Source organism: Phalacrocorax aristotelis, chromosome 1 (assembly GCF_949628215.1).
Source record: "Phalacrocorax aristotelis chromosome 1, bGulAri2.1, whole genome shotgun sequence".
NCBI lineage: Eukaryota > Metazoa > Chordata > Aves > Suliformes > Phalacrocoracidae > Phalacrocorax > Phalacrocorax aristotelis.
In genome coordinates this window covers 15,828,650-15,854,163 of record NC_134276.1, presented here as the reverse complement: position 1 = coordinate 15,854,163, position 25,514 = coordinate 15,828,650, and the positions used below count along the sequence as shown (strand labels likewise).

The following is a 25,514-nucleotide window of genomic DNA, read 5'->3' as shown; positions in this document are numbered from 1 at the left end:
ATTCAGGGCTGACCAAGTTAAAGCATGTTGTTAAGGGCATTGCCCAAATGCCTCTAGAACACTGACAGGCTTGGGGCATGGACCGCCTCTCCAGGAAGCCCGTCCAGTGTTTGACCACCGTCTCAGTAAAGAAATGTTTCCTAAATATAATCCCTTCCTCACAGAAGTCTCTTCCCACTCACTCCTCTGGTGGTTAGTTATTCTACATTCAATCATAAGTTTATGATCTGTTTATATCCATTTTATGCAACAAATTTTTAGCACAAATAGCTTTGTGAGGCATACTTATGCTATCGTCAGTCTTTCAGCTGATCCTTAATTGAGTTTATTAATATTGTAAAGATGATTCAACTGTTTATAGTTCACGCTCTCAACAAGACTGCAGATCTGTTTTCTTACTAGTCACCAGTGGCTGAGCAATGCAGTTCATGGTTCTGTCTTGGTTAGGAACCCCTCTGGTGACACATCACAGAACTGCATTTACAGTGTTACGTTTTAAGTCCATCACCAGCATTCAACTGATTATTACAGCTCTTTCACACGACCCCTATGCTCATTTTTAATCCTTAAAATTCATAGTTTTGTGCTTCATATTAAAATTTATTTCATTTAATACTACAGGCTTGGGAAGTCATCCAGTGGCTACAGAACATAGCCACCTTAAATCTCAGGAACATTAATTTTGCCCTTCAAACATGTCAAGATCAACCACGACCACATCTCAGGGCTGCAGCATTCTGCCTTCCTCCCAGTGGGCTTTCCTTTTCATGCAATGCTCCATTAGCCTGTGTTCTAGTACGAAATCATAGTCCTTCCAGCTTAATTGGTTTTTTGAGGCCCTGCATCAAAGGCTTCAAAGCAGTCCAGAAATGCTGCAGTGTTATATTTGGATTTCTTACTTAAATAAAAAGGCAAGATCATGTTACTGTAATAATATTCAGTAACTTTAATATTATCCCTTTGTAAATCTACTTTCATACCTTTCCTTTTTGTTCAGAGACTGTTAAAGCTCTTACATACTCATGCCATGCTATTTTTGCCTTGAAGACACACACAGCATTCTTAGCATGCTGTGTTGAAAAAGATATAAGCAACAAAATGACAATATTGCCAAAAGCAAAGTGGAATGTGGAAAATTGCCTAGATAACTCTAGAGGTTAATAATTTAGCTGCGCTATGGAAGCTGATAGCATGAGAATGGACCTGTGCAGAATGTAAACACGTTCTTTAGACAACACTGAAGGAGCCCTGATTGGTGTATGGCAGAGACAGCAGTCTTAAAATACAGGAAAGTTAAATGACTTTAGGAATCTGCATTTGACAGTTCTCACAAGCAGCATAGGCACAGGGACTGCTAATGCCTGGTGTTGATCCTGCAGCATCTAAGGTTTAGCTTGCATTAGAATTTAGTATTTGTTTCACTATAAAAACATGTCTTTAAAGACTGGATCAACGATTTTTATCCTTCAGTGTCAGGTCATCCCTATACTTCAAAAAAACCCAATTCAGGAACTCTAAAAATTAAAGAATAAAAGGGATTTCAAGTGTGGGAGGCTCTTAAGTGTCCTTTCACAATACAAAGAGGAAATATATTCTCACTCTGATACTCAAAACTTTGAATTTGTTTGTTTGTTCTGACCTTCCCCACATCAAGTTTAAAGCAATTCAGAAACCAAGGGGTTTCCCCTGGCCAGCACTGAGGTGATGGGTGCTTCTGAAGTGGTGAAAGAAAAACTATGTAACTCAGTTTCCAGGGTTCACAAAGGAAAGCAACAAGTGTCTGTACAAGTGGGGCGCTTTCTTCTTTTGATCATTGCATATACGATTTAATCTTTTCTAAAGATTTTATTTTTCCCTTAGAATTGGCGCTACCTTCCACTGGGCAAGTCACAACCCTAATATCCTATACACTGTAAGTACTGAGTATTTCACGTCTCTATCTCCCAAAAGAACAGAGCATCAGTCAGGCAAGCTATACAGAGCCAAAAGAAAGAGATCTTTGTCTGACCAAGTCTACACCCTCTAACACACGAGCATAGAAACCTTTGGCAAGTTCTCCAGCTTTTCCCTAAAATAATGTCACCAGGCCAAAACTAAATGGGAAGGCCACTGCTAGGACATTCCTTACTGTGCAAACAATTTCCTGTGCTGTTCCAGCATATTCTGACCTCTTCAAATAGAAGAAAAAAACCCAAACAAAAACCCTCACCTGTTTCTTTTTTGAAAACAGCACAGCAGGATCTCCTGTTTGGAGTCCTGCTCGTCCTTGCACAGGATGTGTGCAATACCCCAGACTCTTAGGCTTGAAGGGGCTCATGCCAGCAGCATCAGTGAGGAAGCTAGGCTGGAGCATCAGCAACCGCTGTGATCATACATGCTCAACTGAAAACAGAAACAGAGAACTGGTGATTTGGTATTGTCTCAGGAAGTTTACTCCCTGCACTAGCAACATCTGGTGCAAGAGTGCAAACAATCGCCTGTTAAACAGTTCAACAGAACTAAGAATACATTTTCACGCCCAGAATACATCTCCTGCCTGATATACCTGAGGTGGGTCACCTGCTGTAGGTTTGCGTGGCAAGGTTTTGGTAGCGGGGGGCTACAGGGGTGCCCTCTGTGAGCAGCTGCTAGAAGCTTCCCCTGTATCCAATAGAGTCAATGCCAGCCAGCTCCAAGACAGACCCACTGCTGGCCAGCACGGACCATGGCCAGAGCCATGGCAGCACCTCTGGGATAACATATTTAAGAAGGGGAGAGGAACAGCCCTGCACACACCAAGGTCAGTTAAGGAAGGGAGGAGGTGCTGCAGGTGCCGGAGCAGAGGTTCCCCTGCAGCCCTTCGTGAAGACCATGGTGACACAGGTTGCCTCCCTGCAGCCCATGGAGCTTAACAGTGGAGCAGCTATCCACCTGCAGCCCATGGAGGACCCCACGCCAGAGCAGGTGGATGCCTGAAAGAAGCTGTGACCCCATGGGAAGCCCATGCTGGAGCAGGCTCCTGCAGGAGCAGTGGCCCCATGGAGAGAGGAGCCCATGCTGGAGCAGGTTTGCTGGCAGGGCTTGTGACCCTGCAGGGGACCCACACTGGAGCAGTTAATGAACTGCAGCCTGTGGAAAGGATTCACACTGCAGAAGTTCATGTGGGACTGTCTCCTGTGGGAGGGACCCCACACTGGAGCAGGGGAAGAGCGTGAGGAGTCCTTCCCCCAAGGAGGAAGGAGCAGCAGAGACAACATGTGACGAACTGACCACAACCCCCATTCCCCATCCCCCTGTGCTGCTGAGGGGGAGGAGGTAAAGAAAATCAGGAGTAAAGTTAAACCTGGGAAGGAGGGAGGGGTGGGGGGAAGGTGTTTTAAGATTTGGTTTTATTTCTCATTAACTTCCACTGATTTAATTGTTAATACATTAGGCTAATTTCTCCAGGTTGAGTCTGTTTCGCCTGTGACAGTCATTGGTGAATGATCCCTCCGTGTCTTCATCTTGACCTATGAGCTTTTCATTATATTTTCTCTCCCCTGTCCAGGAGATAGGAGTGGAGTGATAGAGCAGCTTTGCTGGGCACCTGGCATCCAGCCAGGGTCAACGCACCACACACTTTAGGAATAACTAACAGCAAGAAAACTGAATTTGCAAGTTCAGTCCATCTGCAACATTAAACATGATACTGCACACCCCAGCCTCACTACACTATGATTGCCACAATGCAGAATTAAAGACAGATGAATTAACTGTTTACAGCTTCACATGCTTCTCTTCTTCCAATGTCTTCTGAGGAAGACAACAAAGAACCAAGCTCTGAGAGCGTGGCACTATAGAGCTACTAAACCACCACTGACTTTCTCAGTCACAAAAAGCAGTAATACGAAGATTTTTCTTTTATATCATGCCTAATGGAGTTCCCAGATATTCCATATATGGCCATTCATTTCAGCATGTAAGGGCAGTGCTCTCCTACAATGACTGGCAGCAGTCTGATCACTTGTGGATCTGCATGCTGTCTTCAATTTGAAGAGTGCTGGGCTTCCTGGGCAATGCTCAAAGGCAAACAGAAAAGAAAGATATGCATTCAGTTAAAAAAAAAGAAAACATACACAAAAAAAAAATGCAGGAAACTGCTAAATAATTAAAATAAAGCTTCACGGCACTTGCTTCCCAAACCATACAGCTCCTGCTTGTGAAGCCACTGTATCTTGCGGTATCTCAAACCAGCATCAGAAACTGCAAGGGCTCCAGGCTAGATCCTTTGCAGATATGGTAAGCATCACTCAAGTCAAGCAATTGCTCATTTATGGAAGCTGGGAGTATTGCCTTCATCTTACAGCAAGTCTGACCACCGAACTCCAACGATACCAAAGTTCGCACCCTCTACACCCCCTAAGCCATGTCAACACACGCTGCCAGCTCAAGACAAGCTCTGGGCATGAAACACTGGCATCTGAACTTGAGCTGCTTGGTCAGCAGAGCTGCACAGGAGGCTGGGGCAGGAGGGGCTGTTTATTGCTGGTTTACTCAGTCGAAGCTCTGGAAAATGCTTTCAAAGAAGGAAGTGAACACAGAACAAAGTGTGAACAGTCAGCTGGTTCACAAGTGACAGAAGTCACTTGACCCTCTCCAAACATAACATTATGCAGACAGTCTTCTCCATGGTTTAATATTTTGCTAGGGTTCTGTGTGCAATGTGCTACAAAGAACTAGTTTTATTATAGCTTTCTTGGGATAGTACTGAGGAGAGCATAACTGCTCACACGTACAGCATTATAGATCAGGGCAACCACAGTCCTTACGCCAGGGAGTAGAGGAAAGCCACAACCTAGATTAGCCTTCCTGCCAAAACTAGGGCAGAGAATTTTACCCAGTAGTTTCTAGATCAAGTTCTGCCACTTTCCAGAAAGCGGTTCAGGCGCCTAGATGCAGGCAGCCAGTTCTGTCTGAAGTTGCCCAGGACATTCGGAACACTCGCCAACCAGGGCTGACAGGTACATCGCAGGTCCCAAGATACACTCAGGCATCACAAATGGCACTGAACACCTGAATCGCTCAGTTTTTAAAGCCCTGTATATCCTGTCATCTGATCTATATTTAGTAACTGCAATGTTTGGAAAAACTCTAACCCTATATGGTTCTAAAGCCAGATGCGTTGCTTAAAAAATCTGCCTGATACCATGTTTTTCCCTATCCTCTTCCCTGTTCAGAAATAGGGCTCACATACTACCAATTCCACACTCTTCAGGTGAGCCTGACCTCTCCAGCACGCTGTGCAGAATCATCCTGATCTCTAGAAATCATACTTCGTTCTAGTATTACTAATTTCCAGGTCTAAACATCAAATTTGAAGTCATGCACTGGACTCCGTAACAACTTTTCATAATCTTTGGCAGCTTTTTAAGCTGCTACAGAAGACAAAAGCCTTCAGAAGCCTTTAGAAACATTTCAAAACCAGAAAATCAAAAGTATGTTAATCAAAGCTGTTTGAAACTACATGCTCGGTTTGAAACGTTTACATTTTTAGAATCAAAATTAAAGGGAGAACATGCACATGTAATAAAGTTGGACAAAAGTCTGCATTTAAAAGAATTACAGCAAGTCAATCTACAGTTAAAGAATCCCATGCACTCTAAGGAACATATGCCAAAGCATTAAAATAATTATGGTGCCAGCTAATGCACAGCATTAGTGTTGCAGAAATTAGGGAAGAATGGATGAAACCAGACATCAGCATTGCTGAATTTGCACTAAAAATGTTTAAAGACAAACCAGTCCAGATTCTCACACCCCTCCCCCAACCACCCAGACAGCAAAGCAAGACTTCTGCAAAATTGTATCTCTAGTTTATTTTGAAAGGGACTCTAGCCCAGGAGGTACTGCTTGGAGATACAGGGCAAAGACAGATAAATGTATTTATATCTTCCTTTGCACAATTGTCCACATTGTTTTAGCCCTTTTTAGCTAGGCAAAACTTTCATTCAATGCTGTAGCTGTAATCACGCTAGAAATGTAACATACTGTTAACTCCATGCACAGTCTAAATTCTACACCCAGCAGATTACCCAAGATGGCAGGTGATTATAGCAGGAGACCCAGAGGTTTCTTTCAGACCAAAAGGGGGAATTTTATTAAATTACAGCTCAGATGTACAACAGTAAAGATGTATACAAGTGCCAAAGAGAGCATCTGTAAGTAGCAATGGAAATTTATTTGCTAGTGACTTCCCCCCACTTAAGCCTTGCTCTGAACGCACCATTACAGAGGGTAAGTCGCTGAGAGTCACAAGTTACACAGCACACACAATTTCATGTGTGCACTTTACTTTCATACATATGGGGTGCTCTCTTTTTAGAGGAGATAACCTGTATAGCCAAGAGCCACGAGCCAAGATCACGAAGTGATGAAAGCGTTATGTACGCACAACTTGCAAACACTAGCATCCTGAAACTTCTAGAAATTGTATGTTCACCTCATACTAGAGCACAGGACACCAAAATACTGTTAAACTTATTGCTGGCAGATGTGAAGATTGAGAAGCCCACACTTGGGCATTCAGATATGACTGAAAATTACTGACTTCACAATCAGAGCCTGACAAACTGCCACCACCACTGCAGGAGCTGGTATCCTGGCAGTATTCTTCCACTGTTCGACATGAAATCCTTGAGAAATACCTATGAACACTTTCCCTCTTCAGGTTTCTATTACAAGACAGAAGGAAGTACCAGATGTTGTCAGGGTTTTGGGGGGTATTTAGTTTGTTTCTCTTTAAATCAAGATAAAAATCTAAATCCCTGTCTTTACCAGAGGGAATCACCAAGCAGCCCAGAAGCTCACTTCCCTGTTTAAAACTGAATGAAAGACACAGAGAATTAAGTTTTATTGTACTTTTGCGGGTCAACAAACCACCCCAAACTTTTGTCAGGAAAAGACAACACTCTAGTCACTGCAGCCTACAGAGAAAAGTCAACATCAGGAACAGAGTAAACAAACACTTACTTGAGAAGTAGAAATATTTTAATTCAGTCTTCATATAAACTATTATTAATACACATTACACAAGTATCTAGACATGAACAAAGCTTTAAAAAAAAAGTCCTGCTGCTCCTGCAAGTTAGCCTCTTTTCTCAAGTCTACAAGAATGCCAAAAAACAGAAACAGAACCAAAACAGTAGCTGAGGTTAATTAATATTAATTAATTAGTAAACAGCAATCTTAATATATTTCCTCACATCCACATGGAGGAAACTCATGAGAAAAGTTACGCCAAGCTCCATTTTAGGAACTCAAGCAGAAAGTTTGTGGGTTGTTTTTGGTGGTTTTTTCTTTTCTTTTTCATCCCAAAGCAACACAAGGGCATACTACTGAAAGCTACAAAAACCTCACCTTAGTATTGAGTTCATTTTATGACCAGGAATAGTCTTTGGCAAGGAAGACCCAGTATATTCATAATGATGATACAGTTTACTATTACACAACTGTGTTACATAGTTGATTAATCATCTTCTGTACCACAATTTTCCATTCTTAAGACACCGGTAGCTTAAGCTTCAGCAGTTGGAGGATGACGGGAACAGAGACATTGCAAGTTTCCCTCCTTACGAAAGAAATGTACGAACGGTACCCTTTATTGTCCCCCTACAAATTGGGCATTTTCTAAGGGACGGTGCACATTCTTTGCATACCACTAAGTGACCACACGGAATAAAAACAATAGAAACTTCTTTGTCCATACAAACTTTACAAGTTCTTTCCTCTTGCAATCTTCTTAATTGTTCTTCCATAGGCAAACCTGTAAAAATTATTTAAGAAGCCTGAATATACGTGCATTCCAAATAGAATACAGCCATGTTCCATTTCACCCTTTTCTCCCCCCTAACAAGATTGCATCTTATTCACTAAATATATATGGCAGTGAGACAATAAGTACATTTTTCAGAGCTCAAAGTGGCATGCAAGGAACTATGTATTCTTGACTTCTGTCAGACAAACAGCTCAGGAATTGGAGGCCAACTGTAGCTCAAGACCAACCAATATTTACATTTTAGCAAATGCTGTTCTTTTCTTGCTTGGTTATTAGAAGCACAGAGCGCAGCCTGACTGGTGGAAGTGAGCTGTATTGAGGCTTATGTACTTTTCTGCAGTCTATTAACATATTAAACTACAGGACTAAGAACCAGAGAAAACTCAAACCCATGTCTGACAAGTTGCCATCAACCCAGCTGTTGGTCAAGCTTGATCTTAGGACACCTATAACTCACTTCGAAAAATGGCAGATGATGGTATCTGCTGTGAAATGCTATCCTGCTATTCACTGTCCAGTCTTTTCCAAATGTTTGAATGAGAGCTTGTACCAGGATCAAGTCCAGCACGTGCTTGAATTGTCAAGCTCCAGAGAGCTTACCTCCCTGGGTGCAAAAGCATGTGTAAAGCACAGGTTAGAGTTTATAGCAGATAGACTTGCTTGCAAGTCTGCACATACGTTTAAATTTTTCACGTAAGTCCATCCTACCAAAGCAAAAATAAGGAGAGGGTAAAGCATAAAACCTATTTCTTCAAAGTAATTTTCTTTATGATGTTAGCTGTTTGTCCCACAATACCCTTTAAAGTAAGAAGGTAGAGTTTAAGATACCTGAAACATCTTCCGTGGGAACATACTTCATGTTCTTCTCCACTAAAATAAGAGGAAGAAAAAAAATCATAGTCATTTGACTAATGTATAGTCAAAGAGCATCTGATTTTTTTAAATCTTTAGATAGCTGTGACAGCACTGGTTAGAATTCTATAACCTTACATCCATTAAAAAAAAGACATACCAAATAAATCTTTGTACAGTACAGGATCACAATCTCGTAGACAGTTTCTGAATATGCTGGCTGCTTCATTTCCTTTCACTAGAACTGTATCTATCAGTTCCCTTGCTTGTAATGGTGTCTGAGTCTTTTGCTTAATAACATCATGCTCAAGTTCCGTTATCACTTTAGCGGATAGTAAACTCCCGAGGATTGGAAGAACACATGTTAAACGCTGGAATAAAGCCATTCGATTCTTCCGGATTAAGGACAAATCATCTGGAATGCAAAGGGGATTAGATGGAGTAGTGTATTCCTAACAGACAAGTTGCATTTCTGCTTAACAACAATTGATACATTCCTTAAACTCAAAATGTTCACTTACTACACATCATTAATAAAGGCCTCAGTAAGTTTTAGTGGTATTCACATAAGAAAACCACATACAAGCAGCTTCTGAGCTGAAGCCTTTTCACCAATGAAGCCCCCTCCTCCTCCCACCTCTAGGTTAAATTATCTGAGGGGATCTTGTCTAACTTCACACTAGCAAGACTGACATTTGCCACAGAATTGCAAGAAAAAAACAACACCCCTGCATAACACCAGCACTAACTCACTGACAGCCAGCAGGTTAACTTCAGTCAGTGGCAAAGTCATGTCCCAGTTTTAGGAAAGCTTGATTCTATCTACGAGATGTCCAATAGAATTGTGTGCAAGAAAATCAGAAGTACAGCACAACCAGGCTTGGGAGATTATTTTTCTTTTTTAAATAGTCTATCACAAACAACCAAAAAATCACTTCCATTAAGATTTAATGGCTGAATCCATCTGTGCTTTTTTGATAGAACATGCAAGTAGGAGAGAAGCAGTCTTAATGTAGTTTATAACTGAGAAGTTTCATTACTGCTTCACAGACTCAAAAAGTAGTAGGATTTTTTCAGGCTTCAAAACTGATATGGTATTAAAACAACAGGAAATGTTAAAGACACATCAAGCACTGTTAAAGAGGTGACCTACATGGTCGAGTCAGACAAAAAAGCAAACCTTTGGCCATCTTATAGAATCTAAATTGTTAAAGTTTATGGCCTGTTCTAGGAGGTGGATATGATGGCTCACTGATTAGAGTAGCTTAAAGAGCAGGCAAGTGTGGAAAAAAATTAGTAGAGTGTGCCAAATAAAGCATTTTGGTTCCATTTATTTTATTAACAGCAATATAAAGGCACACAAATTTTAAAAAATATGTTGAGAGAATCAGGTGATTCTGAACCCTTGGCATCTCTATGAACCATCCGCCTGAAAGGGAATGAAACAATTCCCAGACTGCTAGTTCCATAGAGATACCCTGACTGCTTTTACAGAAGCTGATCCTAACAGCAATTAAACTAAATCACTCAGTGAATAAAAACAATTATAAAAACTATACATAATACAAACCACTTCTGCTTTCACTTTTATTCATGCCTTATGCATACCTGACGCCACTTCCTCAAATTGCCTCTCTTTCTCTTCTTCCCTCTTCTCATCTTCAGCAGTGAGCAGATCAGACACAAGATCATTAACAGTCTTGTAGTTTTCTCCAGTGGTCAAGATTTTACTTTGCACTGTTTGCTTTATCAGCCTTCTACTGAATCCCATCTCCAAGGCAGCTTTAACCACAGGCGCGTTCATCATGACTGCATCTTCTGAATGACTCTCTCCATGTTCAAAATGAATAACTAATCAAAGAGGAAAATCCCCATGTATAATATAAAGAATAAAATACATATACTACTCAGAAGTCAAACACATTGACAATACCTACACACATGCATCATACATTAATACCTAGCATTAAAAAGTTTCAACGGCTGAATAGACTATTTTTTTAAAGTAGTTAGCTTTAAAATGGGAGCCAGTTACTTAAATTCAATTGGATTGAATCCATGATAAACTTTAATCCATGTCAGGCCTTCACTACAATCTAGCTAATCCAGAGAAACCACAGAGAATTCAATTGTGTCTTAGCAGCTTTTTTTATACTTAGTCATTTCTAACTTTAGCCCTGAGAAATGCCTTTAACTGGGGGGGGAATCAAAATTCAGACTTTATACTATAAACAATTGCTCTATTTCAGCTCTTGATCAGTATTTTCCATTAAACTTACTAAGCACCAGGCACATGGGATTCTGACTCATTGTCTTCAACCAGCAGGGACTACGAGAGCATAACCCACTTACCCTCTGGAAGGGGTTTATTTTCACCATAACTAGAGTGCAGCTCAGAAAAAGTTCACTTTATCAGCTTGTCCTACCCTCTCCTTGACCACTGCTGCTCAACTCAGACCATTTACTTAGCTATGTGCCCAAAAATGGAGCTGCATAGTCATGACACCTTCTAGCAACTGTTCCACCAAGTTCAACACCACAGGTCAATTTAACAAATGCCAAACTGACTTGTTTTGTTTAACCCAACCACAAGACTAAAAGCCAAAAATACAGCAGATGCCAAGCATTCAAAACCAAAAATCTTAATACGAGCTGCTAGAATGAGAATACAGGAAATGAGAGACAAGATCTCTTAAAGGTGCTTCCTTACATGTTATATGGGCAAACTTCAGCTTCTTACTGAAATCCTTATAATATTGTTGTTTCCAAGAAAATCTAAGAGTTGTTAAGCAAGTTAGCTTTGGATAGCCAATCATTAAGTTTGCAAAATGCTGAGGAAGTTTAAAAACATGCTGTAATATACATACTTGGGGGATCAATGTTTTCATCTACTGGCGTATCAGAGGTTGACAAGAGCTGTGGAACACAAAAGAACTACGTTAGTATCAAAGTATTGCTTTTCCCCCTACAGACCTTCCTAACACTTCTTCCCTTACAACCATACTAAGCTTTTTATCTGAATGGTACCCATTAAGTATTTTACATGTGGCCACACAAGTCTGCAAACTTGTGCAACCACATAACGAATATAAAGTTAGTGCTGAGCACTTCCATGAGAAGTTTGGTTTACTCTTGCCAGAAGAGTTATGGATAGAAATAATTCAGACTATCCATGACCGATTCCTGAAATAACAATTACTGATCAGCATTATTCACTGAAACTTAGATAATCAGAACTCCCCTCTCCTGACATGAAGCTTACTGCCTCATAACACTTTCCATAAGTAATCTGTACAGGTTAAACTCTACTAGTTCAAGTCCATTAGCCATGGTGCAGCACTGATTTAATTTTTGTGCTCATGAAGAACCTAGTAGAAATATATGCAGAGATGAGGCAGAAGGTTGGACCAAACTCCCAAAAAGAACAGAGCACTCTTCAACCAGGGAAAATGAAAGTTACAGAACAATAGTTTACCTGTTCAAGAAGATGGGGGAACCTGGCCTGAATCTGACTTACAAACTCTCCTCCTCTTACACGCAGCAAATACTCACACCTGAAACATTGACAAAAGTGTACTAAATTATACTTTCTACTTGCCAAAGGAAAAGAATACAAAAGAACAAAACAGTTTTCAGTAACACAGCATAACAAACCCATGTTTCTCTTCCTTCGGAAGGGAAGAAGTTCCCTTAATTGGAAGTTTGATATAGCCTAGTGTCTGGTGACTCTTTGATAAAGCTTTTCCATGATGCTCAGCAGTCAGTAGGCTTCGGTTTATAAATGCAGCAGTTTTACATTCTGATACCGCTTCTAGTCAAAATGGCATGTCATGAGAAACAATACCGAGCCAGCATCACTACAAAGTGCAGTGATAAACTGTTTCCATCTCACCATTCTTATCTCCTACTCAAATCATTCAAAAGAAGTTAACAAAACTTAACACCACTATCAAAGCCAGATCTGCTTCACTAATGCAGAGTTATAGCTCTTAAGTACATTTGCTGACAGGCATAACACAGAAGGAAACAAAGGTGTCATTGAACTATATGTACATCATGTAGTTGCACAGTAGCTAGTAAACTGCCCATGAAAGACTAGTTGGAGAGCTACAATATGAAGAATTATTATTAGGTTTCCTGAAATTCAGCGCAGCTATTTCTGTCATTAATATAGGTGGAGATTTCCACAGGCACAGACTGCAATTAGGTACGCAATTGCCATTTAATTATGGAGGACATTTTAAAAAGTTATTTCTGTAATTTTTCCAATACAGGCATGTTAAACAACCACTGAAACCTTCCTCACAAGCTATTCCACACCTAAGAAACTAAACCACACCTGCTGAAAAACTAGTTCAAGAACATTCAGCGGGGCACAGAATGAGACCAAAGGAGTTAGATGCTCCTTCTGTTTCATTTGTCAGCAGCTTTTGCTCTCCTCAGTCTGCTTTCTGACTGCTTCTCTTGGATAAGTATGCCCATTATCAATGCAGTCTCACTTGCTAAGAGTGAATTTGGGGTTCCACACCGCTTTTAATTATGAAATGGAAAGCATTAAATATGCTTCAACTTAATGAAGAAATGGTTTAATTAACTGTTAAGTCCAGTGCATATCTGTCAAAATTAGAAGTATTTAACACAGGCAAATGCCAGATTTTGCACCTGGGGCACAGCAACCCTGGATGTACATACAGACTTGGGTACGACAGGCTGGAGAGCAGCTCTGCAGAGAAGGACCTGGGGATTCTGGTCAGTGGCAAGCTGAACATGAGCACATGAACGTGTGCCCTGGCAGCCAAGAGGGCACCCTAGGACACGGTTGGCATCAAGCACTGCATTGCAGCCAGTCAAGGGAGGGGATTGTCCCGCTCTACTCTGCGCTGGTGAGGCCTCACCTCGAGTACTGTGTGTAGTTTTGGGTGCCACAGTACATGAAGGATATAAAGCTACTAGAGAGTGTCCAGACGAGGGCCACGAAGTTGGTGAAGGGTTTAGAGGGGCAGCCGTATGAGGACCAGCTAAAGTCACTTGGTTTGTTCAGCCTGGAGAAGAGGAGACTGGGGGAAGACCTCATCGCGGTCTACAGCTTCCTTGCAAGGAGAGAAGGAGGGCCAGGCACTGATCTTTCCTCTCTGGTGACCAATGATAGGACCCGAGGGAATGGCAGGAAGATGTACCAGGGGAGGTTTAGATTGGATATTAGGAAAAGGTTCTTCACCCAGAGGGTGGTAGAGCACTGGAACAGGCTCCCCAGGGAGGCAGTCACGGCACCAAGCCTGACAATATTCAGGAAGCATTTGGACAACACCCTCAGAGACACGGTGTGAATTTGGGGTTGTCCTGTGCAGGGACAGGAGTTGTTGGACTTGATGATCCTTGCGGGTCCCTTCCAACTCAGGACATTCTATGATTCTATTTCTTAATTCTATAACTCTTGATGGTTGGCCTTGATGATCCTAGAGGTCTTTTCCAACCTTAATGATTCTATGATTCTATTTAAATAGTAAGGATGTGAACAAACTATGATAAAGATTTTGCAAGTTACCTTGGAAACCACTTTGCATGCTCAATCCATGGATCATCTCCAGATTCCCAGCACCTTAACCCACCATCACAGCAAAAACACTTGACATCATCGTTGCGGCCTTTAAAAAAAAAGGCAAAATATCTAGCAAACATTCACACTATTTACTTTAAAGTAAATGCTGACATAGCAATATGAATAAAAACAGACATCAGGTTTTCTTACCTACATAGTAAAAGCCTGCATCTGCAAGCTGTTCAGGCTGAACTGGAATTCTAGTTGGCCAATTTATGAATGTTTTAACACGTGCTTCATGGGTTTGCATGCTCACGTTTGAAACACTGAAACTTAGCTGGTCTCGGGTAAGGTTTTCCACAAAACGGCAGGTAGGAAAGTGTCTCCGATGCTCTGACAAAGCATTATCTTTTGGTTCCCAGTTACTCAGCTGACCACCACAGGTGAAACAAGCAACTTTGTCTGCTGTCCCCAGGTAATAAAGTCCAGCCTTTGCCAGATCAGTGGGTGAGAGAAACGTCAGTGGCCATGACTGAAAAGTGCATAGTCTAGCATCTTCTGTACTCATAGAAGGATTGTGAAGGTTAGGTCTCAAGAATGAAAGGTCTTCAACTGCCCTAGTAGTTACTGGGTCTTGAGGAAAACTAGAAAAAGAGCCACTGAAATACCCAACTTGTCCTAAACTTGGAGAATGTGTTACGGAATGTAGAGATGGCGAGAAACTGTTTGCAACCAGAGGTGAAAAGGAGGGATGAGAGGGCAGTCCAAGGTTGTTAACTGAAAGCACGTTTTGAACAAAACTGCAGCTAGGATACAGCTGTGCATGTTTTTCTATAGCATTATCTCCGGGCTTCCAGTTGTCCACTGTTAAGCCACAGCTGAAGCACTTAACTCTGTCTTGCACACCAGTGTAATAAAACCCAGCCCGGGCAAGACTCCGTTCTGACACAGGCACATTAGTGGGGAAAGCAGAAAACGTCGACATTCTGTAGAGTTCACAGGATAAGTCGTACTTCAGTTCACCACACAAAGGTCTCTGCTTCATGATGCTAGCCAAGAAAGGGCTATTTTCCATTATGTTCATAATGGACTATTTTTGGAAGAATGGGACAAGTCTTCCTCTGGGAGGTAGTTGTGTGCATTAAAGGCAATTCAGAATAACCCCTGCCTGTACAAAAGTAAGAACCTGAAAATTAAATACTTTAATGTGCAACTTTGAATGTTTATGTGAATAGAATTAGCCTTATGATTAACAGCCTTTAAACATTTGGGAAGTTCCTGTACTTTTGTTTACACAACTGCTTTCAGTGCAAAAGCTGCCCTATCCCATTTTGACAACTGAAGAAAGCATACCAAAAGGACTTCCCCTGGAATTATACAGGCACCACATGCTTTCCCTTGTACTGTATATCTGGGAGAGCAGTATCAGTTTGTCAGGCTAGTGGAGGTGGGATCCAGAGGGGGGAAAAAAACACCTCAATGGGTTTATCAAAATCCTTTGTCAATAAAGAAACTAAAATGGGGGTCAACTAAAACGACATCGTTCTTAAACAGAATATATGTTAAGTGATTTAAAGAACAATTTCACCCTAGACAGCTGATAAGTATGCAGCTTATACACATGTAAAGATCTTTAGTTTATAAACCTCTTTAGGAGGCTGAAAATAACAATTTATCAAGCTCAAAAGGCATATGAAAAAAAGACCCCCTGAACTGACATTACTGAACTGATCTGGTGTATTTGCCACTACTAGACTTCAAAAAAACCTGTCAGCTTCTGCATATTGTCATAGCAGTTGTTAAGACTAAAGTTAGTTTATACTCAACTTCACATATATTAAATATTCAGCTATGAGATAAACAAATCCTATATGCTGTCTCTGACACAGATGAGCTGTCTTAATTAACAAGCCTGGAATAGCCCCAGGCTTTTCTGTTTATAACATTGTTAGCACAGACCAAACAGAACACTTCAGTTTTAACCTGGTGCCTTCGCTACAAGTATACAGTTATCAAATTTAACATAAACAAATTGCATTGTGTCGGGAAATTCTAATGCTTTATACTGTTGAAATAACTTTTTTCTGTATGCCATGTTTATGTCATACAGAAGCAAACAGAATCTTTGGATTAAAAAAAAATAATAATTTTGAAGCCTTAGTTTCTTTATTTGTGCACAGAACTACCTCCCAGAGTTCAGACTGAAGTCCCTTCTAAGGTGCCTACGCCTCCATATTGATGCTGACTGTTCGCAAGAAGAAACTGTAAGTATCTATATTTTCAATCATTTAGTTCTTTCTGGCAGAACAAAACCTGTACGGAAGAAAGAGAGGAGTGTTTCAAAATATACAAAATGAGGTGCATGTAACATCTATGTAAACAGAAACTATACAAAATGAAACACTAAAATCTCAACACAAGCTTTTTTTGTCATGTTAGCTAGAAAGTTTCAGGGAGTCAACTTTACATACTGTCACCTGAATTTATACACTTAATTTCCCTGTTACTGACACATATGCAAAACTGTTTAATCCACAAGCAGAACTTTTTTGGCAGATGGATGAATCAGGCTGCTTGATCACAAGATGTATAGCCAAAAGTAAGACCTTGCACTAAAGAAGTTGTGTCCATTTATATTGGTTTAAGCCTGCAGACTGGCAAACAATAAAGAGCCAGTTTTATTACACTGACTTAAATGAAGAGAACTGTAATTTCTTATTTACATAAATCCAGTGATACTTGAAGCGTAGGACATCAGCGAAACTGAACTTCACAAAAAATTTTGGGTTAAAAGCAAAGAAAAAATTCAAAAGTTTTAATATATATAATTTTATACTTATTCATACATATGTATATAGCAGTTTGTTCTACAGTACCAGTTCCCAAAATGTTCTTCCAGGAAAAGACTCAAAATATATATACTTGTCATGGTGACACAGCCCTGGAAAAAATCACCTAATGGAAAATAGCAGAGCACTTCCTACTCATCTCAGTAGCTCTTAGTAGATTTGTTCTAAATACAGTCACATTATTACTACTACTAGCTTCTTAATCACTTAATGACGCAAGGACACAAGTTACAAATGCCTTACACCAATCCTCTCCTTTAACACAGATGGTGGGACTAAGCTATCAACATATATGAACCATGCTAGTCCAAGGCATTAAGTTTCCATACTGAAAAGTCAAATCCCTCAGAGTAAATGCTAGAAATATCAGAGCAAACTAGGATCCTAATAATCCTAAAACATTTACGATCACTTAAACCTGAGAACCTGCAGCCATTTTCTGCTGAACGCTCTTTTAATACTCTCTTCCACTATAGCCCTGAGTATCCTGGATTTCCCGAGTCACCCAACTGCTCTGAATCGCATAGGCTTTCTTCCTCCATTACCCTGCAGCGACATTAAACACTCATTTAAGCCCAGAGCAGTGATATTTAAAGTACAACAGCCCCAAAACTCAACATTTTTCTGCTCTTGCGTTATAAGCCAGGCAAAGCCAGTCGACCTTCTAAGCACCCTTGGCGAAGCTTGCGGGCCTCGAGTACCGAGATCCGCCCGGCGGGGTCTGCGCGCGGCGGCACCCCCGCAGCGACCGCCGCGGCCCCCACCTCGCCGCTCCCCCCCCCCAATCCGGGGCCGCCGGGACCTCACGCAGGGACCGGGCCCCGCTCCCCGAGCGGCAGCCCATCGGGGCTGCCCGGCCCGGGGACGGCGGCCTAAGGCGGGGCAGAGCCCCGCAGCCCGCCCCGGCTCTCCCCTGCCTCCAGCCGAGCGCGGCGCCGCGCAGCTGGCGACAGGCGCAGCCGCCCTTCGGCCGGGCGCGGCGACCCGGCTGCCTGCGCAGCGGCGCCCGCGGCAGCAGCACCACCCTCCCGGCAGGGCCCCGCCAGGCCGCAGCCCGGCCACCCGCCCCGCTCGCCGCCCGTACTCACAGCCTCGGCCCAGGTCCCGCGCAGCTGGAGGCCCTGCTGCGCGCCCCGGCTATATCGGGTTCCTGGCGGGCGGGCGGGGGGTGACGGGTGCCCCCGCCCGGCACCGCCCCTGCCCGGTAAACTCCCCGCGGAGGTGCCGCGCCGGGAAAGCCCCGGCGGCCGCCGGCGCATGCGCGGCCTGACGGAGGGGCGGCCGGTAGGTGTGCCCTACTTTCCCTTCCCTTCCCCCCTCCCTCCCTCCGTCCGTCAGTCCCTCCCGCGGATGCCGGCCCTGGTCCTGGCTCGGCGGGCGCCTGCGTCTGGCGGCCGTCGGCGGGAGGGGTGTTCCCCGGGGCTGTCCATGCCCCTCGCCAGCCCCTCCGGCCGGCCCCTCGCAGCCCTCTCGCCGCCGCACTGAGGGGCGGAGGGAGGTCCTGGCGTACCTTAGGTACTTTCCTGCCGGCCGGGGAAACCCGCCGACACTGCGTGCTTCCCCCGCGGCCCGCCCGGCCCGGCCCGGCCCAGCGCGGGGATTTCCAGCTCGGCGGCGCCGTGAGGGGCCGGTGGGCGGCCGTGCGGGACGCACCGCCGCATCGGCGGGATGGGGCACGGCCGGGGAGCAGCGCCTCGGGCAGCGGGACCCGGTGCGAGCGCTGACGGAAGGCAGCGGGGCTGCTGCCGAGGCGGCGTGCGGGTGCCTCGGGCCGCCGCTCGGCCCTCGCTGGCGCTGCTCTCCCCGCAGCCGCCGGCCACAGGCCGTGCAGTTCTGCGGTCCTGAGGGGGTGGCGAGGACGGGACTGGCTGCAAACAGCGCAGTTTTACCATTTCTCCATGCCACCAGCGTGAAACAGAGTTGCTTGGCCACGTTTCCTAATGCAGGCAGCTCTGCAGACTACAAGAGGGGGAACAACGTGGCTGGTGAAAGGCTTTAGTCACTGAAAGTCACGGGAAGAACAGGAGGGAGACAGAATATAAATTTCCACTGGAGAGGTTTAAGACAGTATCGCTGCATATAGAAATCTGAAAAACTTCCACAGCAGGTACCAGAACACTGACCCAAGCTCAAAATCTCCCAGTACAGCCATGGTCTGGCATTCCCTGTAAAGAAACAGTAGTCACAAGATTTTAAAACAACAAAAAAAAGCGCCCCATTTTGTGATGACAGAATCATCAGGGTAGGGTGTTTACACAACTTGAGAACTGAAGAGTAAAAATAAAGGAAGCGTAACTGAACAGAGCATTATGACATTAGTGGGTAATTTTCTGTAACAGAGTTCCAGTAAGATGAATTTGCAAGAGACCTATTCATATCTTTCTAAAACTCTTTCAAATTTCCTGTCATATGTGATGACATTTATCATCTATAACAATCCTATCTGACGAATTTCAAACATCTAGCTGCGGTGACAGCTAGTATAGTATAGCTACCACTGTAACAGCATTTAACTTCACATAATTACAGACACAGGAACGTTTGCTGTTTCAGCAGCTGCACAGAAAAAACCCAGGTTAAAAACTCCATTTAAATTTTTTAAACGGTTATCAGATCACTGATGTGTCATTTTAAGGAAGCTGCTGACATGGAGAACAGAAGGGTACAGGTTCAAAAATTAAGTCAGCTCTGAAAAGAGATGGGTGTGGAATTTAGAGTTATATTGGACATAGGGAACTGTTTAATGTCACATAAGGAACCCAGGTCTGTATAGGTATGTGTGTGGCTTTAATTGCAACTGCTTAAAGATTTACTTTCACAGAGCAAGCTGGGGATGCTCCCAGTTTGCGGACTTTAAGCAGGACTCCCCAGGTGAAGTTACACTGAATCTATTTTAACAAATTCTTGACTTTTTACCATACATTCTCCCAAAGCTAATTAATCTGGTGATCCTCCTTAACGCTCTACAGCCTGCATCCTTCCCTCCCTCGTGCCACTCCACCCCCAGCCGCATATCTGCCCTTTGCCCCTGTGTACCCTTTGGCCTCCTTCCAATCTGGCGATATAAACTGCTCTTTGCTCCCCTCCCAGGCCTCAAGGCGACCAGTTTCAGGCTCTCCCTTTCTGCTTCGCAAGCCTCATATGGCAATGAGGAAGAAGGGAGCGGGAGGAACAAAAAAGCAGGCTAAAATGCTTGTAATAGCAGAAAAAGAGGTGTAGCTGCCCTGAACGGCCGGGCACTTTCTGCTTGCTTTCTGTCTTCGAGTATAGTAGCAGCTCCCCAGTTCTTCGTTCCGAGCAATTCCTTTGCTTTTCAGAGAAAGAGATAAGGGGGAACTTCCCCCACCTACTTAGCTGCAATGATGGATAGTTCTTTCCCCAAAGGACGTGAAGTAAGAACATAACAAAGGGTTTCTTCTTAGGACTGAAATTTCTGAGGAACAGGCTTCAGCCTGGGACCAAGGCAACTCTCCGGAGGCAGACAGAGAGCGGGGAGAGCAGTGGTGCTTAAGTCCTACCCAAGCTAAATGCAGGCTTCAGCTTTGGTTCTCAGGCTGTGGCGCATCACAGTGGGACTGATCCTTATCCCAGCCCTTTCATCTGCTGCAGCAAGCTTCACAATCCTGATCTAAAAAACAGTAGGACTGATAAACTGAAACAAGGCACTCCGCAGACTCTTGGCTCTGGAGAAGGGAGAAGGCGGCTGCATTTGGATAAAGCTGTCCTCAACCAAGGGAAACCGCTTTCTTAAGGAGTCCCATCTAATCATAGAGGTCGAAGTGCTAATAAGGGTGTAGCTGCCATGTTACCAGTGTTTATGAAAAGAAACCTAATGTCAGTGTTGACTGAAATGGCAAAGGTGATAGAGCAAATTTCTGGAGATGGAACACAGTGACTCTGCAGAATGAGTGCATTATTAATGCCAACATCAAGTAGCACAGACATCCCTTGAAGTACCTGGTGTAAATGCATGTCCGGAAGTCTTCTCCGGGAGGCCTGATGAATGTCAGTCTCCCCGTGTCATCCTCCTCCAATGCCTTCTCCAGTTTACTATCTTCCAAACATCTGACTTTAATGGCGCCTCTGTAGCACATCCCTAAAGATCTGTGAAGGGGAGGAAAGGAGAAAAGGCACTGTTACTTGCCTTTCCATTGCTACTGCTCTTCTTTCCTATAGATTACTGAAAAAGTACTGTTACCTAGTTTCTTACCACCATGAGTGACTTTCAGAATACCTTACTAGGACTTCAACCTTACCAATTACACACACACACAACCATAACAACCTGACATGCACAAATATTAACCATATTTTTAATCTTTTTTATCTTTTTATCTAAAGATGTTTTCTGTAGATGGAACCAGCTCAAAGTAGCAAATTCATCATGACAGAGATGCCAAGGATAAGATACGACATAATCTGCAGTTTCAGTAATACTGCTCTGGCCTTTAATCCTGGCCAAGAACGTAACCCGTAGTTGCTTTTTGTCTTAGGGTCAAGCATTCAGCTAGGTGAAGAAAAATTACTCCCTAGAACAGTAAGCGCATTACTTCAACTGTGTCTATTTCCTGCCTGGCTGTTGAAATATAGAAATAACAGAAGGTATCTTAATTCCAAGCTGCTTTTAGGAGTGAGAAACAAGGAATTTCTCCAAGGCCTCACGAGGCTTCACTGGGGAGCCATGCAACTCAGCTAGTGAACTGGGAGGCAGAAGGAGACTCCTGTACCCACTCTCCCACAAATCTAAACCCACCTGTAAAACCTGTATTAAAAAATAAAGCCAGTTATTGCTGGGTATTGCCCACAGTTTTTTTAGCTTCCCAAAGGTATCTAATGCCTCCATGGAACACGATCTACTTATTTTTAACTTCAGAATATTAGCTTCATTGCGAGCATCAACCCCCTTTCTATCAGTAAAGAGGTAGGTTTCCTCGGTTAAACTGATCTATGATGGCAATTAGCATTCCACAGAAAAACTACTGACCTAATTTCCTTTGGAAGATATGGCTCATCAACTCCTTCAGGACGTAAGAGGAGGATAATGATGAGAAAAATAGGAACAAAAAAGATATTAAAGAAAACATAGGAAAAGCCAGCTTGAGACAGAAAGTATTAAGCGTAGATGAAATTGCACTCTCTATTTAAGTTACAAATGCAGCCAAGTCGCAAGAGCAGAGTAGTCCTGACATCCTGTAAACATGAGATCAGACAACCTATCTTTTGATCATCTAGGTGGATGCAAACTGCTCTCTTTGTTTTGACTAAACACAGCAACAGGGCGTCTACATCTAGACAGGCAATAACTATTACTTCATTTTTTTAAAATGAGACTTTTTAAAATGCATTTGGGCATATAGCAAAGAAATGGGTAAAAAGCTCACAAGGGACAAATATCACACCTAGACATTAAGGGCTTCCGTGACTCATTGTAATAACCTCAAATGTTCAAGAAAAAAAACCCCAAAACCCAAGCGTACATCTTGCTGTTCCCTTACAGAAGGTCAGTATATTCACAATCTGGAAAGTTTTCATTCCCTTTGTACCCAGACAGAGTTTTGTTTTTCACATCCTCCTACACAAAGGATCACAAGTACAAATGTTTAAGTTTACCTAAATCAGTTTTGGGTTTTCTTTTCCCACATTTAGTGCTCAGATAGTGCTCAGTTTTAGATTTGAGAGTCTGCTCACTTTTCTAAGTTTTATTCCCTGCTTCTAGGAAGACAATTTTTTTCTCCTTAGGCTATAATAAACATTACATTCAGCAGGAGATAGGAATGTGAAGAACGCCAAAACAGAGATGGCCGGACTAAAGTAAGCCACATTTAGCTGGGAAGAGGACCACCTCCATATCAAGGAAATTAAAAGGCTGCTATTCAGTGGCATCAGATTGTGTAAATTCAGAGCTGCACATTCCTGGTTCTTCCAAAGGAGTTGTCTTTCTAAACAGCAGGTTGTCTGCTTTGACTCCAAGTTACTTCCTGCTGTCATAGTAAGAAAATTTCTCAAGCTCTTATTTCCCTCATTATTCCCCATCATATCTCTGCAAATTTTAGATCCTTCCTAAGGTGTTTAATTTGCTTTAGTTGAGCTAGATGTTGCTATTCACGTTCTTGAGGAATCTTTTATGTCAATACTCCTTCAACTGAAAGAGAATCAGATGTGGCACTGTTTGATTTCCTGAGGATTACACTGGAGCTGTACTAGAAGACTACTATTAGGTTCAGGAAGATACAAGTGGTTTGTGAATAACACTAAATGTGATTGCATCACACTTTACTTAGGAACTGAGAATTGCCGTTAGGAAGCGTTCCATTTAAAAGGCCAGCTACCTCAGAAATTAAATCATCCATTCAGAGGTTACAGGTACAAGGTGAAGTTTCCCGAAGTATCCACATCGCGGTTTCAAATGGCACATAAGTACATGGGAATTCACTAACTTCCAAAAACCTGCATGCAAAGAGGAGCTGAAGTCTTGTCTTGCCACATGCAAAATAAGGCCCTAATTCCAGAAGCAAAACCAGAAATCTGAGTTCCCAATGCAGCTAATGGGGAACTGATCTATGGTGTACAGCAGAACAAAACAAAACAAAAAAACCTTGTGCGGAAACTGAACAAGCCATGAATCAGCTCTGCTTGAACAATGATGGCACAAACATTTGTAGCAGACACGGGATTCAATGACAGGAGCAGGGGCTGCCAAATGGTAGTAAAACTGCAGCCTGAGAGAAGCTGGGCTTTTCCTTTTTGTATTCTGCTGTGCAATACTGTGTTTCTTAAGAATATTTTGAGAAATAAGAGGAATCAGTAGTACTGAAAACCCTTTGTCTTTTTAGCACTTACAGGAGTAAATAAATGGAAAGTAATCTAACGTGCACTATTGATAAAAGGTCCTTTAGACTTTACATTCATTAGAGTATATTAGCAGGAAAAACAGTGAAAACTGGAAGGAAGAAGGGTGATGAGCCTTTGATAAGGGGTTAAGCTAGTATTTTTTTGGCTAGCAGCTACAAATTGAGTATTAATCCACATACCAATACCCCGTTGGATACACATTGCCTGGCGGGGGGGAGGGAATAGGGGCAGGGCAGAAGAGGCAACAAAGGCTACTTGAATGGATATAAATAGATATTTAGTGAAAAGATTAGAAGACTGGATTTCCAGTGCCAGAAGTTTGCTGTCAACTTTGCTGTTAAATCGGTCAAACAATTGAAAAGTTACTGGGGTAGAGTGGACAGACAGATACATTCTTATACAAAAAATGATTGCATAAACGGGATGCCAAAATCAGGCTGAAAACCACACAGTAGATGTCACACTGAATACTCCTTTTTTTTAGTGGAGTAGGAAGGAAAATCCTCTTCCTGGTGCGCTCATTCAGAAGGACCACCTTGGACTCAGAAAACAAAGAACATACTAACAGGCCTTAATTTAGCATCAGCCAGTAGCTGCACTGACCTAAAATCCCAGTAGCAGCCAGTACCAAACGTCCCAGGTGGCAGATGATCTGTTTATGCAGTGGAAGCCATCTGGACATCTAATAAAATAATCTGGGCCTATTATCTGAAGTTCAATGTTATTAATTGTGATAATCCAAAAGTCCTTATCTTTTGAACAAAGCTTTTTGGGGAAAAAAAAGTTTTCATCCAAATAGAAACATTCTTGGGCCAGAAATCCAGAGTGCGAGCGAGCATAGCTGGCTTGGGGAGTGGGAGCTAGATGCTGAGTTCATTACCCCACAGTGCTGCCGAGACAGAGGGTCCAGCAGTCTTGGAGGAGCAAAGAGTTCTTTGTTACTGTGGTGAGTAATTTCAGCAGAGAGAAACCATTTTCAGATGGAAAAGCACTGTCCTAAAGAACATTGGGATCAAAGAACATGAAGAGAAAGGACAAAGTAAAATTCTCGTGTCCTTCCATTACGTGAGACTAAAGAAGCAAAATAAAACACCTACCCCATTGCTAACACACAAAAGCGATGAAAGCTTGTTTCAACAAAAAGGGAAACCTGGTAAAATATGCTTGTACAGCACCTGGAAAATGAAGCCCAGCCTCTGAGGCTTTAAGAAGTCATTACTTTAGAAAACATTAACGTCATAAGTAGACATGAGATGGATTTTATCCTGCTCTGAGGGTAAGGCACATATTTAAAAAAGACAAGACCACCAGTTCTGAGATTCAAGGTGCTGTGCTGTCTTCAGGCTCTGGCAATAGTGGAGGTTAAATTACCGTCTAAGGGCTGGCACAGAAGAAGTCCCTGTGTCTCAGTATCAAATATTTTGAAGCTTTTAGCACACATAATCATTTCTAGCACCCCCTGCACATTGAGAAGTACAAATACAAGGGTCTGAATAAAGTACCAACTTTATTGGGGTTTGTTACTGGCCTTCTTGCCACTTCCTTATGACTTCCTTGGTTTTATTTTAGAGAAAGGTAACTTTTGTCCTATCTTGAAGCACTTCCTAATACAGTTTTGAATGGATATCTA

The 25,514-nt window shown here is 42.7% G+C and overlaps 1 protein-coding gene across 2 annotated transcripts; it reads right to left on the bottom strand.

Moving 5' to 3' along the window:
* Positions 1–6,987: 6,987 nt before the first annotated feature.
* Positions 6,988–18,315, bottom strand: BIRC2 (baculoviral IAP repeat containing 2). Of its 2 annotated transcripts, XM_075081937.1 has the most exons (9): positions 18,121–18,315; positions 14,394–16,496; positions 14,190–14,289; positions 12,120–12,198; positions 11,512–11,560; positions 10,253–10,495; positions 8,805–9,059; positions 8,621–8,662; positions 6,988–7,780 (listed from the first exon to the last, which is right to left on the bottom strand). In XM_075081937.1, the coding sequence occupies exons 2-9, from the start codon at positions 15,265–15,267 to the stop codon at positions 7,587–7,589; spliced, it is 1,836 nt and encodes a 611-aa protein (XP_074938038.1). In that variant the 5' UTR covers positions 15,268–16,496; positions 18,121–18,315; the 3' UTR covers positions 6,988–7,586. The 2 variants fall into 2 exon arrangements, with proteins under 2 accessions (XP_074938038.1, XP_074938043.1); XM_075081942.1 differs by lacking the exon at positions 10,253–10,495.
* Between the last annotated feature and the right edge of the window lie 7,199 nt (positions 18,316–25,514).

What these genes read in the sequence shown, in the direction of transcription:
- BIRC2 (XM_075081937.1), bottom strand. Translation starts at nt 15,267, where the DNA reads ATGAACATAATGGAAAATAGCCCTTTCTTGGCTAGCATCATGAAGCAG. An exon ending in ATTTGAGGAAGTGGCGTCAG is followed by an intron (nt 9,060 to 10,252) that starts GTATGCATAAGG and finishes TTTGCATTCCAG; the next exon opens with ATGATTTGTCCTTAATCCGG. An exon ending in TCCCACGGAAGATGTTTCAG is followed by an intron (nt 7,781 to 8,620) that starts GTATCTTAAACT and finishes TAATTTTTACAG; the next exon opens with GTTTGCCTATGGAAGAACAA.